This window comes from Anoplophora glabripennis, unplaced genomic scaffold (assembly GCF_000390285.2).
Source record: "Anoplophora glabripennis isolate ALB-LARVAE unplaced genomic scaffold, Agla_2.0 scaffold1329, whole genome shotgun sequence".
Lineage (NCBI taxonomy): Eukaryota > Metazoa > Arthropoda > Insecta > Coleoptera > Cerambycidae > Anoplophora > Anoplophora glabripennis.
The window spans coordinates 49,848-66,152 of NW_019417586.1; the positions used below are offsets into that span (position 1 = coordinate 49,848).

The 16,305-nt window shown below is 31.8% G+C and overlaps 1 protein-coding gene across 1 annotated transcript in view; it reads right to left on the minus strand.

The window, feature by feature from the left end:
* The window catches only part of LOC108914880 (ribonuclease H2 subunit B), a 41,842-nt gene extending 25,927 nt beyond the window's left edge, over positions 1–15,915 (minus strand). The window contains exons 1-2 of the mRNA XM_018720796.1: positions 15,657–15,915; positions 15,366–15,602 (exon numbers count right to left, since the gene is read on the minus strand). Of these exons, the coding sequence (XP_018576312.1) occupies positions 15,366–15,602; positions 15,657–15,741 (322 nt within the window). The 5' untranslated portion in view covers positions 15,742–15,915. The remainder of the gene's footprint in view (positions 1–15,365; positions 15,603–15,656) is intronic.
* Between the last annotated feature and the right edge of the window lie 390 nt (positions 15,916–16,305).

Genomic DNA, 16,305 nt, shown 5'->3' on the forward strand with positions numbered 1-16,305 from the left:
TCACTATCGCACGGATTTCTATGACTTACTTTATCGCTCTCACGTAACGGCAGATCAAGAAACGAAGACAACGACACACACACATACCCCCCCCCCATACCCTCCTTACCCCTCCCCTCCTGCGCTAGCCTAAGGGCCACCTTAGCAAAGCGCATCCCAGGCTGCATAGCCGCACTACCCTACCCAACCATACCACACATAAACATGACACCACCCCCGGGGTTTACACAGACGAGCCGGCGAAGCAAGAAGAGCGCCAGAAGAATGGGCCCTAGCCGGCAGGGCCCAGCCAAGACAAAAGGAGGTCCCACAAAGCGCCTACACTGGCCGCATTTGCGGTCGGGGTAGGCGACGGATGGGGCCCACCTACGAAGGCTGTCCAGGCCTACACGAGATGAGGCAGGATAAAGAGGGATAATCCCCCTCGATCCCAAATCATTGAGGCCAATTTCTAGCAATGGAATAATGGCGCACTCAATAGAACACCATTCCAGAATACCGATTAATGAGTTTTAGTAGAGACACGCCCCCTTTCTCTCGTTCCTTCTACTCCCTATAATTCAAGAATAAAGTCCCTTAGAAGAAAGAATAAATAATGCCTTTCATCAGATTCAAGCAACAATAAATTTCGAACAAATTACATTTTCGCTACTAAAAAGATGTCACGCCTCTGTTTGTGGAAATAGGAGTATTTTTGAGCATTTACTCAAATAAAATGATTAAAATGACGACTAATATTATTCAAATATTTGAAAAAAACTATGTGTACCTTTGGATAAATTTGATGAAGCGGTTTTCCAGAAATTTATTTAAAAAAATTGTTTTATTTTTGTTAATTTCAACGCCCTGTATCTCGTAAACGGTGGCTTTCTGCGCCTATGTTCATAGAGCAGTGATGTTAATGTTTGTTGTTTAGTACTTTTCCGAAGTCTGTTTATTAAGATCTGGACCCTCACCCTGTATATGTATATACAGGATGAATTCACTTGAAATACAGAAACTGCAGGAATAGATTAGTTGCCAAAGAATAAGTAGAGTTTGCTCGATAAACTTTTTTCCTGGAGGACGTGGTATTCGAGATACAGGGTGTTCAAGTTTCCAAAAAAATATATATTTTTGGTCATCATATTACGCTGAACGATTTGAATTAAATTTATTACAGTGTATTTCACTTAATTATTTATTGAATGTAATATTAACCTCATAGCATTAACCAGTGGCGTGCTACTGAAGGTGCTAGTCCATTTTCTCAAGAAAAAAATACCATGAAACATTTTTTATTCATTTAACATAACAGTACCTGAATCTAACATTACTTCTACAAAAAAACTGCTGGTGGCGTATTTTTTTCTTAGGAAAATGGGGCGGCACCTCCAGTAGCACGCCACTGATTAAAACCACAAAGTTAATATTAAGTTCAACAAAAGGTCTAATTAACTGAATACGCTGTCGTAAATTTCATTCAATTCAGTCAGCACATTATGAAGATATAGCAGAAAATATATATTTTTTTGTAAACTTTATGATTTTTCGCGTTTTTTGACAAAAAACTGCCAATAACTCAATGAAATTTCAAATAAGTTATTCAAAATTAAATTTCCTATAAAATTTCGATTTTCCCAATAGTTTTCCCGTATATTTTTTAAATGAAATATAATTATATATGTAATTAATATTTTAGAGCCAAAATAATAGTCATTCATTTTTAAATAACAAAAGTGAATTAGAAAATTAGAAAATTATTGGAAAATCTTATATAATTTTTCGAGGTCTGAATATGTATTTTATAGGTTTTCCAGGGTATACATAACGAATTAATTATGCACTTTTTAATAATTTCCAGAAAAATCTTAGTGAAATTTGTAATATACTTGATGAAATTGAAAATTTTAATTTTAGGAATTTAATAGGGAAGGAATTATCTGGAGCTGCAAAGATATAATAAAAAAAATTACATTAATATATTTTTTTTATTATCTTATATGTACCATGTGACCCATTTCAAATGGAAACAGGTCTAGAAAAATGGTATTTATTATCCGATTTGTTTCGGGTTTTTTTCTAGAAGATGGAGCAGTAAAAACTCTATTATGGCGCAAAATATTAAAATTTAATTTTTATGTTCAAGGCCTACTTTGAATTTTTTTCACTATGAAATTTTACAAAAACTGTTTAGCGATTTTTTTATTTCAAATCTAACTACGGCACTGGATTCAGCATCCCCTAAAACGGTTTAATGCCAAATTTCGTAAATAAATACTTTAAAAAAATGAAAAAATATTAAAAAAAAATGAGAAATTAATTTTATGCTTTTATACAATAATATAATAAATTTAACACCACAATTACAATGACATTTAAAATTTTTGTAGCCTCCACAAGGCCACCGCTAATTTTGATGCACTTTTCGAATCCCTTAGGAATATTTCTTTCAACATTCTAAAGTTGCTGCACACAACTTTTCTCTATAACCTAGGCGTGACTTGGATTTTATGGCACACCGTAAAAAAAGTCCGGGGACCTGGGTGACCATTTAATTAGGGGGCTCTTTCTATCTATCCATCGGTTAGGAAAGTTAACATGAAGTCATTCGGTAACAACTCTTGTATTGTAAATAAGACATCCATCTAACTGAAAATGAACACTTAAGTACTCTTTCTTGTACTGGAAGTTCATGTAATATATTCCAAAATTTATTTTTGGTTATAAATCCCTCATTATTAAATATTTATTTACGAAATTTGGCATAAAACCGTTTTAGGGGATGCTGAATCCAGTGTCGTAGTTAGATATGAAATAAAAAAAATCGCTACAGTTTTTGTAAATTCCAGTGAAAATAATTCGAGGTAGACCATGAACATAGAAAACAAATTTTATAATTTACGCCAGAATTGAGCTTTTACTGCTCCATCTTTTAGAAAAAAAACCGAAATAAATGTGATAATAAATACCATTTTTCTAGGCATGTTTCCATGTAATTAAAAATGACTTTTTTTATTTATTATCTTTAACAATTTTTTATGGGCTTCTATATCTAGGTTTCTTATGTAAATCTGCTTCATCGCTGTCATAAAATTTTTTTAAAGAAAACAGATTTTTCTGGAAAATATTAAAACGCTCATAATTAATTTGCAATGTACACCCTTGAAAACCTATAAAATGATACATTTGATGGTCATAAATATTCAAACCTCGGAAAACTGTACAAGATTTTCCAAGAATTTTCCACAATCTTCTTTTCTCTAATTCACTTTTGTTTTTTAAAAATGAATTGATATTATTTTGGCTCCAAAACATTAATTTTCACATAATCTGTACTTCATTTAAAAGCTATGCAGGAAAACTATTTGGAAAATTGAAATTTTTCATTGGAACAGTTTTGTAGAAAATTTAATTTTGAATAACTTTTATTTGAAATTTTTTTTCAAAAATATGCATCTATATTGAGATATTGGCAGTTGTTGGTCAAAAAACGCGAAAAATCGTACAGGCTGTCTACTACGAGGGTAGTCTGAAAAGTTTCCGACTTCAACATGAAGATGGCAGCACTCGTAAATAAAAGTTAGTGAATTTCGTTGTTCATCTGTTGACAATTTCTCACCAAAGTTTCAGCCATTTTGGGCGCGCAGTTGTTATGTAACAGTCGTTTGAGTGAGTTGATGTGAGTGTTTTTATGAAAATGCACAAAATCGAGTATCGAGCTGTCATTAAATATTTGTTTTTGAAAGGCAATCCTACGCAAATCAAAGATGAGTTGGATTCTGTGTATGTGAAAGTGAAATTTTGGGCAGCTGATTTTAAACGTGGCCGTAAGAGCTTGGGAGACGATGAACGTTCGGGACGTCCAAAAACTGCAACTACCGATGAAAACATCACCAAAGTTCACCAAATGGTGCTAGACGACCGCCGAATTAAAGTGAGAGAGATAGCAGAGGTTATGAACATGTCAAAAGAACGTGTTTGTCACATATTAAATCAACATTTAAACATGAGAAAGCTGTCCGCGCGTTGGGTGCCGCGTTTGCTCACGTTAGACCAAAAACGTGTTCGAATGAACATTTCCAATGCTCTGTTGGCGCAGTTTAGGCGCAATAAATCCGAGTTTTGGCGCCGATTAATTACTGTAGATGAAACTTGGATACACCATTATACGCCCGAAACAAAAATACAGTCCAAACAGTGGACTGCAAAGGAGGAACCGGCTCCAAAAAGAGCAAAAACGTTTTTTTGGCTGGGAAAGTGGTGGCGACTGTTTTTTGGGATAGTCATGGAGTTATTTTAATCGATTATCTTCAAAAAGGAAAAACCATTACAGGAGCATACTACGCATCATTACTTGACAAGCTAAAGGCAGAACTTGCGGAAAAACGGCTACATTTGCAGAAAAAGAAAATCCTGTTTCACCAAGACAACGCACCGTCTCACACCTCAGCGGTTGCCATGGCGAAAATCCACAAATTACGGTTTGAACTGCTTGACCATCCGCCTTACTCACCAGATCTAGCCCCAAGCGACTTCTTTTTGTTCCCTCATCTAAAAATTGCACTCGGAGGACAGAGATTTTCGTCGAATGAAGAGGCAATCACCTTCGTGAACAATTATTTTGCAGATAAAAAGGCCGAGTACTATTTGGACGGGTTACAGAGATGGGAACATTGCTGGGAGAAGTGTGTAAAGTTACAAGGAGACTATGTTGAAAAATAAAAAAAAAACTGAAAAAATGTCTTGTATCTTTGTTAGGTCGGAAACTTTTCAGACCACCCTCGTATAAGAGGGCCACTCCTATGTATCTCGCTTAATACACAATGTACAACAAAAATTTTTACGATTTTTGTTAAATTTTTTGAGGCCTTGATGCTCGTGAAAACAAATTACAAATACAGGGGTCGGCATAAGTCAGGCAACCAATTTGCATTAAGAGAATTAATTTTCATTCTGAAAACGAGTCTACTCGCCGAGCACGTGTTATCATATTTATGACACAGACACAACTGTCTGAACTCTGAAGCACGAACATGCTTCGTTTTAATCTTTTTCGACAGCGTTGCCAGACTTATGAGCGTTGCCGGACTTATGCCGATTTTTCGAGAGCGTTGCCTGACTTATGCCGACCCCTGTATTATAGTTTTGATTTAGTTCCGACACATAACTGTTCTAGGACAGTTCAAATCAGTTGACCATTTCATTCATAAGAACATCTAAGCCAAGACATACTGACAATATAGTTGGGTAATTATTTTGAACTATTCTAAGACTGTCCGCTGGCACAACCAAAACAAGCCTTATATTTGTTGAGAATTGGAACGAGAACCGAGTGTACATAGAAATAAAATAATAAAAAGAACGTTAGAAACGTAAATAAAAGATCGAGTTTCATGATTCGTTTGTTTTGTCATTATTTTTATGTAGTCATTTTTCTGTAAACTCATTAATTAAAGAATAAAACCTCGTTTTTGTTAAACGAAGAAATCGCATTTTCCATTATAAATACAGTCCACAAAACCTATATGTTTTTATAAACAATATTCATTCAATTTTTTGTAGTTGACGTGTTTAAAACAATTTCTACATTAACCTAATTTTTGATACCAAAATTATAAAAATTTTATACATATAAAAGATAAAGCGATATGTAGTATATCGCATGAAAGAGGAAAAAACAAGCAATTTTTTGTGGCATAGCCTCCTTCGATAACAATTTTTCTTTGTCCGCGTAGAGGGCGCAGCAAATTACATACGATACTTCAAAAATCCGTATACACTAGGTGAAAGGCATCAATTTTGCCATTAAATTTTATTGAAATAAGTTTTCTCTATCTCTTAAAATAAAAAAGTTAGACGACAGTAAACTTTCGGTACTTTTTTATCGTTTTTTTTTATGATTACTCACAAAGTTGGTCATAGATCTCAAATTTGTTTTTACGAGCATAAAGGCATCAAAAAACATTTTTTACGTGCGTCTACGGATTAAAATAATAGCAGTATGTAATGAAAATTTTTTCAAATTGTCTAGTTTACAAGTTACAACTTATCAGTTATTTTTTTAATTTTTCTATTTAAATAACTTATTTAATTCAAGTTTGATTAGTCTCTCATTTGACACACCTACTAAGATGAAGCTCTATTGGGCCAGTAAGAGAAAAGTTTCATTATACGCCGCTAGAGGCACTCTACCTAGAACTCATAATTTGTTTTGTTCATAACTTTTTTCTCTTGCTAGACATCATAGAAATTTAAACATTATTGAAAAGAGAAACAATATTACCGATTTCCAAAATTTTTTAGTTTAAAGAAATAAGAATATTTAATTGTAAATATCTCATGTTGTCAAACCATGTCTGTATTTTCTTATGTTTCATTTTTCTGGCAGAAAAAGGCTTTATTTTTTAAAGTTGATTTTATGTGACATATGTTATAGACTTTCCGTCAGTTGAACATGTATAAAAAACCGAGCAATCAAATTTAATGAGTGTCATAGGCGACCCCAAAAAAGTTTTCTGCTAAAGGTAGAAGAAAATTTCTATTATATCGTCATTTGGCCAACAACATATTTTAATTATTTATGTCCTCAAACATTTTATTATATTGGTTGTAAATTTCGTTTTGTTCAAAAGGTCTCCACAATGCCATGTGATAATATTAGTAAACAAAATATCCTTCTTATTTCTGCCTTTAGCAATTGTAATGTGAATGGTTGATAGAAAGTGCCTATAATAAATTAAAATTTCAAAATTTTCAAATATTTCAATGCCGAGTTGCTGCGTCAGCGACCGAACCTGGTACATACTGTCAATCTATTGGGTCTTCAATTGATATCGGAAAGACTTATATTTTCCTTCAAAGAGACTTTCTTATAATCAGATTATTGTTTTTGGTTACTTCGTTGTGACCGTAGCCTTGTTAAAAAAATTTCACTTGCATTGCTTTCTTAGGTCAGATAGTTTCAGTTTTGCATTATGTCCTATCCTAGCCAAATAAGAATGTCTCGAGCTGGGATCTAAAAGATGGCACTCTAGATACAATACAAAAATCTGATGCTTGTGGCATGGCTCGTATATGATGCATTATTAATGATATAAGACTAACTGCATCAAATTGGATGTGAGTAAAATAGCAATTTTATTCATTATATTAAGTGAAATAAGACCTTTTTTTTATAGAAACATGATAAAAACAAAGTTTTATGCAATTTATATTTATAAATTTATTTTACATGAGAAACATTATTTTTGTTTTGTGAAATTCTTTATTAGGGATATTTTTTAGACTTGTAAGTAATGATTTATTAATGATTTATAAAAATATTTTTTCTGTTTCACACTGTTTCAATCACTGTATAAACGCATTTAAAATAACATATTTTCTCACGTTTTTACTCTTTTCTAAAGGTACTAAAATAATTACTGTAATTATTAATTACGCCAATACTTAGTAAACAGCTAGTAAAATTACGCCAATATTCAATAAACAGCTAGTAACAAATGCCTAAATATTCAAAATAAAATCTAAAAATGATGTCTAAATACAATTAATGCAAAAAAGTAGTTTTGGCATGGTACAACAAGATTCAAGGGAGCTTCACCCACTCAAAAATATTTTATACAGGGTGTAACTCTAAGTGAATACAAATCTGAAATTCTTTTTTTTTTAATAAAATACATAGTCGAGTTATAATTAGTTTTTTAAAATGCACTTAAATACTTATGTACGCCGCCACTGTAATCATGTATCACAAATACATGCATTGTAGGAAACCCACAATACATGTGAAGATCTCCCTTCACAACACTATCTCCAATGCGGATAAATAGTGACGAAGCGAATGGTGTCAGTTTCCAATATGGAGACAGTACATCTACATATAACTGCTTTGTATGTTTTTCGCCGCTGAAAGCCATCAACAGACTATTTATTTGTGTGTATTTATCATTACTGATTATAGACTAGGTTTTGGTTTGGGTGACGGAGATTTTTGGCTTTCAAATATCACTAGGAATGAAAATTTTTCTATGCGCATAAAAAAAACGTGGGCTTAACTTTTGGCGGCACAATATGTTAAAAAAATTCGAAAAATATCATGTTCTTCCTATTTAATTATGTATCTTTTCAAGAGTTGATTTTAGGCGAAACTGGAAGAGGAAAAAAATGTTTGTAATTAAATTTTTTACAAAACATGACTAGTTACAAATCGAATGAATCATGATTATTATGGTAAAAATCGAAAAATTCACAAAAATTGGGTTAAAAAACATTATTTTTTATAGAATTTTTTTGGGGTCTTTAAGTTGGGTATAGGACCATACTTGGCTCAAGAAAAGTTCATGTTATGTAGAATCATCACACCAAATTTCATCAAAATCGATTCGATAGATTTTGCATAATAATTTTGCAATCCAGATTTTGAAACAAAAATTGCAAATTTTTAAAATTTTGCACAGCAAAAACCAAGGCCCTTAAATACTTGAAAATTTAATCACATATAGAAGGGCTCTCAAGCTTTCAAAGGCTTTTTGAAAAATTTGAATCTGCCAATTAGGAGAGCTCTGGCGCTTGTTTAAACATTGGTCGAATTTTTGTATTTATAAACAATTAGAATAACTGCGAATATTCAATCAAATAAAATTTTTAAAGCAGGTTTTAAAAGTTATTGGAAAGACGCTTCTTTAAAAAAAAAACAGATCGGTTGGTCAATTAGTTACGTAGTTATAGCCGATCAAAATTAACCGTCATTTACACTAAATGTACTGGGACATCCGGGCTAATTTTTCGAAAAATACCTTTGGTATTCCGAGTTCTTACCAGGTCTAAGTTTGCAATACTTTTCTTCATTGGCAACCTACTTTAAAACAAATTTAAAGTTATTTATGCAAGCGAGAAATTCAAGAAAATCTTACGGGTGGTGGTGGTGAGAGAAGCAGAGAGCGCGGCCGCTTCGGCCTGCTCGAAAGTCAATCGGCGAGTTCAAAACCGCGACGCGCTTAATAAATTTTTAATATCTCAGCTTCTAGAGGTCCGATTTTGATGATTTTTCTTTTAAATCAATGTCTTGCGATTTAAAAAAAAAACAATTAGAGTATTTTCAAATACCTATCATTAATAATTATTGGTCTTTCAACAGTCCGATAATTATTTATCTTTAAACTTCCTTTAATTATCAACTTTATTTTTTTATGGTATCAAAGGTAAGTGCATAAACTTCTTTACTGTTTATCAAGGATCAAAAACAAATTTATTTAAATATTCTAAAATTGTTTAAACAACAATTATTTTCAAAATATGTCGAAAATTAGTAATTAACTAATTAATTAATTAATTATTAATTTAATCATCATTTTTTTATGATTAAAGTATAATTCAAATATTATTTACTGTTTAAAATATAAGTAAATGAGAAATTAACTCATTATATTACAAAATTACAAAATTATAGTACAAAAATTCGACCAATGACAAGCGCCAGAGCTCTCCCAATTGACGAATTCGAATTTTTCAAAAGCGTTTGAAAGCTTGAGAGCCCTTCTGTATGTGATTAAATTTTCAAATATCTAAAGGCCTTGATTTTTGCTGTGCAAAATTTTGAAAATTTGCGATTTTTTTTCAAAATCTGGATTGCAAAATTATAATGCAAAATCTATCGAAACGATTTTGATGAAACTTGGTGTGATGATTCTACATAACATAAACTTTTCTTCAGCCGAGTATGAAGGTCCTATACCCACTTAAAGACCCAAAAAAATTTCCCTGAAAAATAATGTTTTTTAACCCCATTTTTGGCGATTTTTTCGATTTTTACAATAATAATCATGATTCATTTGATTTGAAGCATGTCTTATTTTGTAAAATTTAATTACAAACATTTTTTTCCTCTTCCATTTTCGCCTAAAATCAACTCTTACAGATAGATAGATACATAATAGGTAGAAAAATTTTTCAAATTTTTTTTTACGTATTGTTGTGGCGCCAAAAGTGATATTTGAAAGCCGAAAAGCCAAAAATCTCCGTAGATATACGATTCACTCAAATATGGACTCTTTGAAACAGATACCATCTGGACTATTACTGCTCGAGTTTTTTGCTAGGTTACTTGTTAAGGAGGTTCAATACCGAAAAAAAGCGGTAAGAAAGTTTTCAAAGCTATTGAAGTCTGTTAATAAATATGCAAACTGCCTCGTAAAAATATCAGATCGATTGCCAATGTAATTTTTTTGAAAAATTATATTAAAAATTATGCTCTTATACACACTTATGGGAGTTGGGAAAAACTTTAGACAAACTTGAATATTGCTCTTAAAAACTAAAAATCGGGAAAATAAAATTGTAATTAAAGAATTAAATATTACTAAACATTTTAAAACTATAAAAATATGCACTTACATTGTAATTATAGATAATGGAATGAATAGATAGTTTTGACAAATTTGAACAAACATCTGATTCAACGAAAGGAAACATGGCAACACTGTACGCTGTATTTAACGATTCTACTGACGCGCTATATTTGAATAACTAGATTATAGACTATAAAATTATTCCAGTTGAAAACATATGTAGTAATAATTAATATTAAATAAATTTTAATATAATAGTAATTTGAAACAAAAATTGAAAGGATCTCTTTGCAAAACAAACAGTATAGATGTTCTGTCATAATTCATTCAATTTGACAAGGCGACGTCTCACTACCGTACACTGAGCTTCTTGATAGTTATCATATGGATTCTCGGTTTGCACATTTTAATTTTTTCTCCTTAATCCATATTCTATTTCATACGCATTTTATATTACTTTTTAGTCATTACTTTTCCTTTGTATCTTGGATGTTCATTCATGTTTACGGTATGCGTGCTAAGCACAGTTGACAGTTGAACCAACTTTTACTACCACGCTATACTGATGTACAATGTTGCCAGATTTCACCCAAAGTTTTACGAGCTCTTAATGAATAAATAGACACTTATTCAAATAAAAAGTTAATTGCCGTGCATTAAACACGAAAAATATATGCGAACTTATATGTGTTCAACTCAAATTAGTTTGTGTAAGGTTGGTACTACAACGAAACGCTCATGTATAAGCATAGGCTTCTCTCCCGCACCGCCTGCCCCGCAAGAAAAAAATTTATAAATCTACTAACCTCCTGGAAGATTATGACGAGTTTAAAATAAATGATCATCCCTCAAAATTAACAAAAAAAAATGCTTATAACAATTTCATTAGTGACGTTAAAAACGCAATAAAATCCAATCCTAATACTTTCTGGAGTTTTCTGAATTCAAAAAAGGATACCAGTTCTATACCTTCATCTATGATAAATAATGACCACGTTATAAATGATCCTCAATTAATCATTGACACATTTGCGGCATTCTTTTGCGACACATTCGTTTTCTCTGATGAATTTAATAACACTGTGGAAAGTAACAATTGTCATGTATTACATTTGATAAAAATCTCTGAGTCCAATATTATAAAGGCAATTAAAAGACTAAAAAACAATATGTGTATGGGCCCCCAGTATTCTTGATTAGAGATTGCGCTGTAATCTTTTGCAAACCTTTGCTTATCCTATTCAATCATATACTTGCATCTGGTGAATTTCCTGATGTCTGGAAAGTATCGCGTATAACGCCTGTTCATAAGGAGCAAAAAATGAATTCTCAAATTATAGGCCCATTGCTATGTTAAGCAATTTTTGTAAGGTGTTTGAGACTATTTTGCACAATTTTATATCATCCCATACTTCAAATATAATTATCCCTGAACAGCACGGGTTCATACAAGGACGGTCAACAATTTCAAACTTACTGTGTAAGACACAATATATTTCTGCAGCTCTTGATGTCGGAAGTCAGGTCGACGTCATTTATACGGATTTTTCTAAAGCGTTTGATAGACTCGATCACTCCAAACTGTTAAATAAACTTAGCAATGTAGGTATATGTAATAGTTTAATAAAATTATTTCATTCATATCTCCGTAACCGATCCCAATATGTGCAATATCGTGGGTTCAAATCAGATACGTTTCTTCAAACATCAGGTGTACCTCAAGAGTCCATACTTGGACCTCTTCTGTTTGATATTTCTATTAATGATATTGCGGAAGATCTAAACATTAATTATTTATTAAATGCTGATGTAAAAATATTTAGTCAGATCAACCCTGTTTTGAACTGTGAGAATCTTCAGAGTAATAAAAACACGTTGCCTCTTAATATTAGCAAGTGTAATGTTATGTCCTCATAGGAAAAAAGTGCCTATGACGTTCGATTATGTATTGCAAGGCAGTGTTCTCAAGAGGCCTGATTGTATTAAAGACCTAGGTATTATTTTTGACGCGCAGTCGAGTTTCTTGCGGCACATCCACGGTTTCTTAGCCGATGCGTATAGGAGTCTCAGATTTGTTTTGAGAAACTCTCGAAGATTTCTGAAACCAGTCCACTCTGCGATTATTGTATACAACTTTTGTAAGATCTAAATTAGAATATGGTTCAGTTATATGGAACCCAATTTATGTTACATATACCTTCTTATCAGAACGGGTCCAACGAAGATTTTTTAAATGTGCCGCATTTCTGTTGGATGGGGTTTATCCTGCCCGAGGTACTCCACAAGAATTATTCTGTGCTCGGATTAACCTACAGAGTCTTACTAGCAGACATACCATGCACAGTTTAATATTTTTATATAAAATTATTCACTTCAAAATTAAGTGTGAGTCCATTAATCAGCAGTTGTCATATAGAGTTCCGAGAGTGAATTCTAGGAACTATACTCTATTTATGTTACCCTTTGCCCGTACCAATTTATTATTAAAGTCTCCTTTATATCAAATGTTGAGCAATTGTAATAATATGGAGGGTTTTGATATTACTTTTTGTAATATAAGAGATGTCATACTTTAATTAGGTCTATTGTGTATAATTTTTTGTAATTTTAATATGTATATTTTTTCATTGTTTTTGACTGTTCTGTTGGTTGATTTTATTGACTTTCACTTATATACAGGGTATCCCAAAAGTGACGCCTGTCGTTATGGATTTTGATTAAGGGAACAAAAACAAATCAAAAACAAGTGTGGAAATTTTCCTATTGTTTTTCTTTGTTGAGTTATTCAAAAAACTATAAATAAACATTTGGGCTGGGTTATTAAATATTTATGTAGTTCAAAGCTGCATTTGCTGCAGCTCTATGTTTTTAAATAAAAACTTACAATTGCCATTGCTGGATGACATTCCGTTAGCAGTTAGACTAAATTATTGGTTTCAACATGATGGAGCTCCATCACATTATGGTTTACGAATATAAAATTTAGTTATCTAAATCAAAATTTCCGAGACAGATGGATTGGAAGAGGTGGACCATGGCCTCCTAGATCACCAGATCTGAATCCCCTAGATTTTTCTTTTGGGGTTATTTAAAAGAAAAGATTTATTTAGTTTTGAGAAAAAAAATGGATTTTCACTTTTTTAGTTTTTTGAATATTTTTTTGAATAACTCGACAACGGAAAACAATCGGAAAATTTTCCACTCTTGATTTTCAATTCGTTTTTGTCTCCTTAATCAAATCCCAGAAGGACGGGTGTCACTTTTGGGACACCCTGTATATATTACTATTGATAGTAAAATTTTGTATTGTTGTGTATTGGTCTTTTTTTTATTCTTTTGTAACTTTTATATTAATTTTTAGGATGATTTTGAGTGCTTCTTTTCATTAATGTATTTTTTTTCTTGTACTAAAACTTATCCTTTAAGTAAGTGGATTTCACCCGTTGGATATTTTAAGAGTAAATAAATAAATAAATAAAAGAGATCTATCGAACCTCCTTACGTAATGTTTGCGTGGCGAACACCCACTCAACAAAAGTAACTCGCGGCGAATGGTGTGGAATTATGCATGCGCTGCAACTAAAGCGTAACGTTATTTGAGGTTACACTAGCTTTTCCAGTAGTGGGGTAAGAAAATTACCAAAAAAAAGGTTTAAAAAAATAAGTTTAATTACTAAAAATAGGTTTAAAAAAAATAAGTTTTACGACGGAATTTGAAAAAATTAACTATTGATATGTGTTTCTAAATGTCAAAGGAAGCCTCTGAATAAATTCATTCATTCAAAGTTACACCCTATATGTACCCATTATTATTTTAATTATTTGTTAATTTTGTTGTCATTTAACTTGAAACAAACGAGAACAATATCTTTTAAATTATTTTTTGTCTGCACTTCTTATATATGTGCAATCTTTTTCTTTAAAATGTATATGGGTAGAAATCCCTATTTTAATTTATTTTGTAAATTTCAGTTTTTTATGGATGTTCTCTGTGAATAGAGCTGAAATTCCCTAAAAAAATAAGGTACCCTACGCTTCATTATCAAAATGTAACCATTTTAATTTTCACCAACCACCACTGCTATCTAGTGTAATATCTAATCTGTATTCAACTCTATGTAAATGCACAGAACAGATTAACAATATATTATGTGTAATTTCTTAAAAAATTGCTCTAAGTATGAATATTTCAAACTATCAAACAATTTATTTGTTCATCAAAATTTTTTGAAAGTCACAAAAGAGGCAAATTTTATTGACAGTTAAGTATGCTCGAGATATTACATATTAGCCCTTTTCTTTTATTCATGATTTCGGAATCATAACGCGTTACGATCCGATGGAAACCAATCAGGTTGCTAGATTTCAGATCATAACGCGTTATGATTCTGAAATCATGAATAAAAGAAAACGGCTATTACAGGTGCAAAAAATAAACAAAATATATTTCCCTAGGCCAAACTAACACATCAGAAAATTAAATTTAAATGAACTTGAATGAATTCCACAAGCATATTTTAAAAGACTAAATCAGGATAAAAACAGTGGGGTATACTTCCTAAATTACTTCACTTCGAATATCAGTAGGTAATATATTTTTGTTTGATTTTTGCCAGAATAAAAAAAATTACAATTTTAAATAACTGCTTGTGTCAAACGGATCAGAGAAAAGTATATTTTTGCTTAACGAGAATACACATAAAAGATAAAGTAATATCACACTATTTTATATTTTGTAACCTTTATCAGTTTTGAACCCTTTATGCTACAGTAAATAATCACCTCATTCTCTAACTCTGCAATAACGCCACATGTATCACAAGACAATTTCAACACAATTTTTCAAAATTTTCTAATTAGTATGAATTTACGTGTCTCAATAATCTACGAAAAATTTCAAAAACTGAATGTAATAATATACACTGATATGTATTTACCACTATATGAATATTCTTTCCCTCATTTCTATAAAATTTAAGTGTTGAACATATGGCCTTATTGAAATGAATGTGCAATTTGTCAAAAAAATATAGGTACCTAAAAATATTGGATCTATTGGGGTAGAGAGATGCATTTTCCCATCACTTTTAACTGAATCATCTATAAACCATGATCTTTTTCCTTCAACAAATGTTAAAATTTCTTGAACAGAATTATTTGCTGCAGAAAATAAAAATATTGCCGAGTCCCCAGTACTAGGATGTCTCAAAGTAACAATATCTGGGGTTCCACTTCCAGTGTATTCAGTATGTTCAGATAATTCTATTGCTTCACCTAAAATAAATGTACCTATAATAATAATAAATTTATCAATAATCGATTTACAACCTTTTAATAAAATAACCCAAGAATTGGTTGGATGTTGAACGTTGGTTTTTATACATTTTTTTGGCGATGCTTTAATACGCGGCATCTTACGATCAGCACTATATCAATAAAAAAACTTTAAATATAGGTATTATTTAATATTTATAACAAACAGCGTCTACAACGCATCCCACAAATCGCATAGCACAAATCGTTCTGAACCACGAACCACGACATATACAATATACATAAGCCATAGAAAATATAGTTACTCTATATTTTCTTTGTACATAAGCTCTTAAGAGGGCGATTTCTGCCACCAGGGATATTACTAAATTGCAATATATAGCTAGGATAAGAACCTCGCTATACAGCGGTAGAATAATATAAGGTCAATATAAGTATGACTTTTGAACAGAAGGTGTCACAGGCATACCGTGGAATTAATGCCAACTCCTAATACATTTAAGTGTAACATCAGTTGCAGTTTAAATTGACATGACGGACGGCTTAAAATTTACTTCAATATAAAAACATGGACAAAAAACGGATGACTCTGTTTCCCTACTCCTTTCCATTTTTTTGAAGCTCCGCGCTTCGGTTTATTAGTCCAAGCATTTGTCGTCGTACCTCGCTTTCACCTGTCCTTAAATTGTGGCTCTCAGGGTGT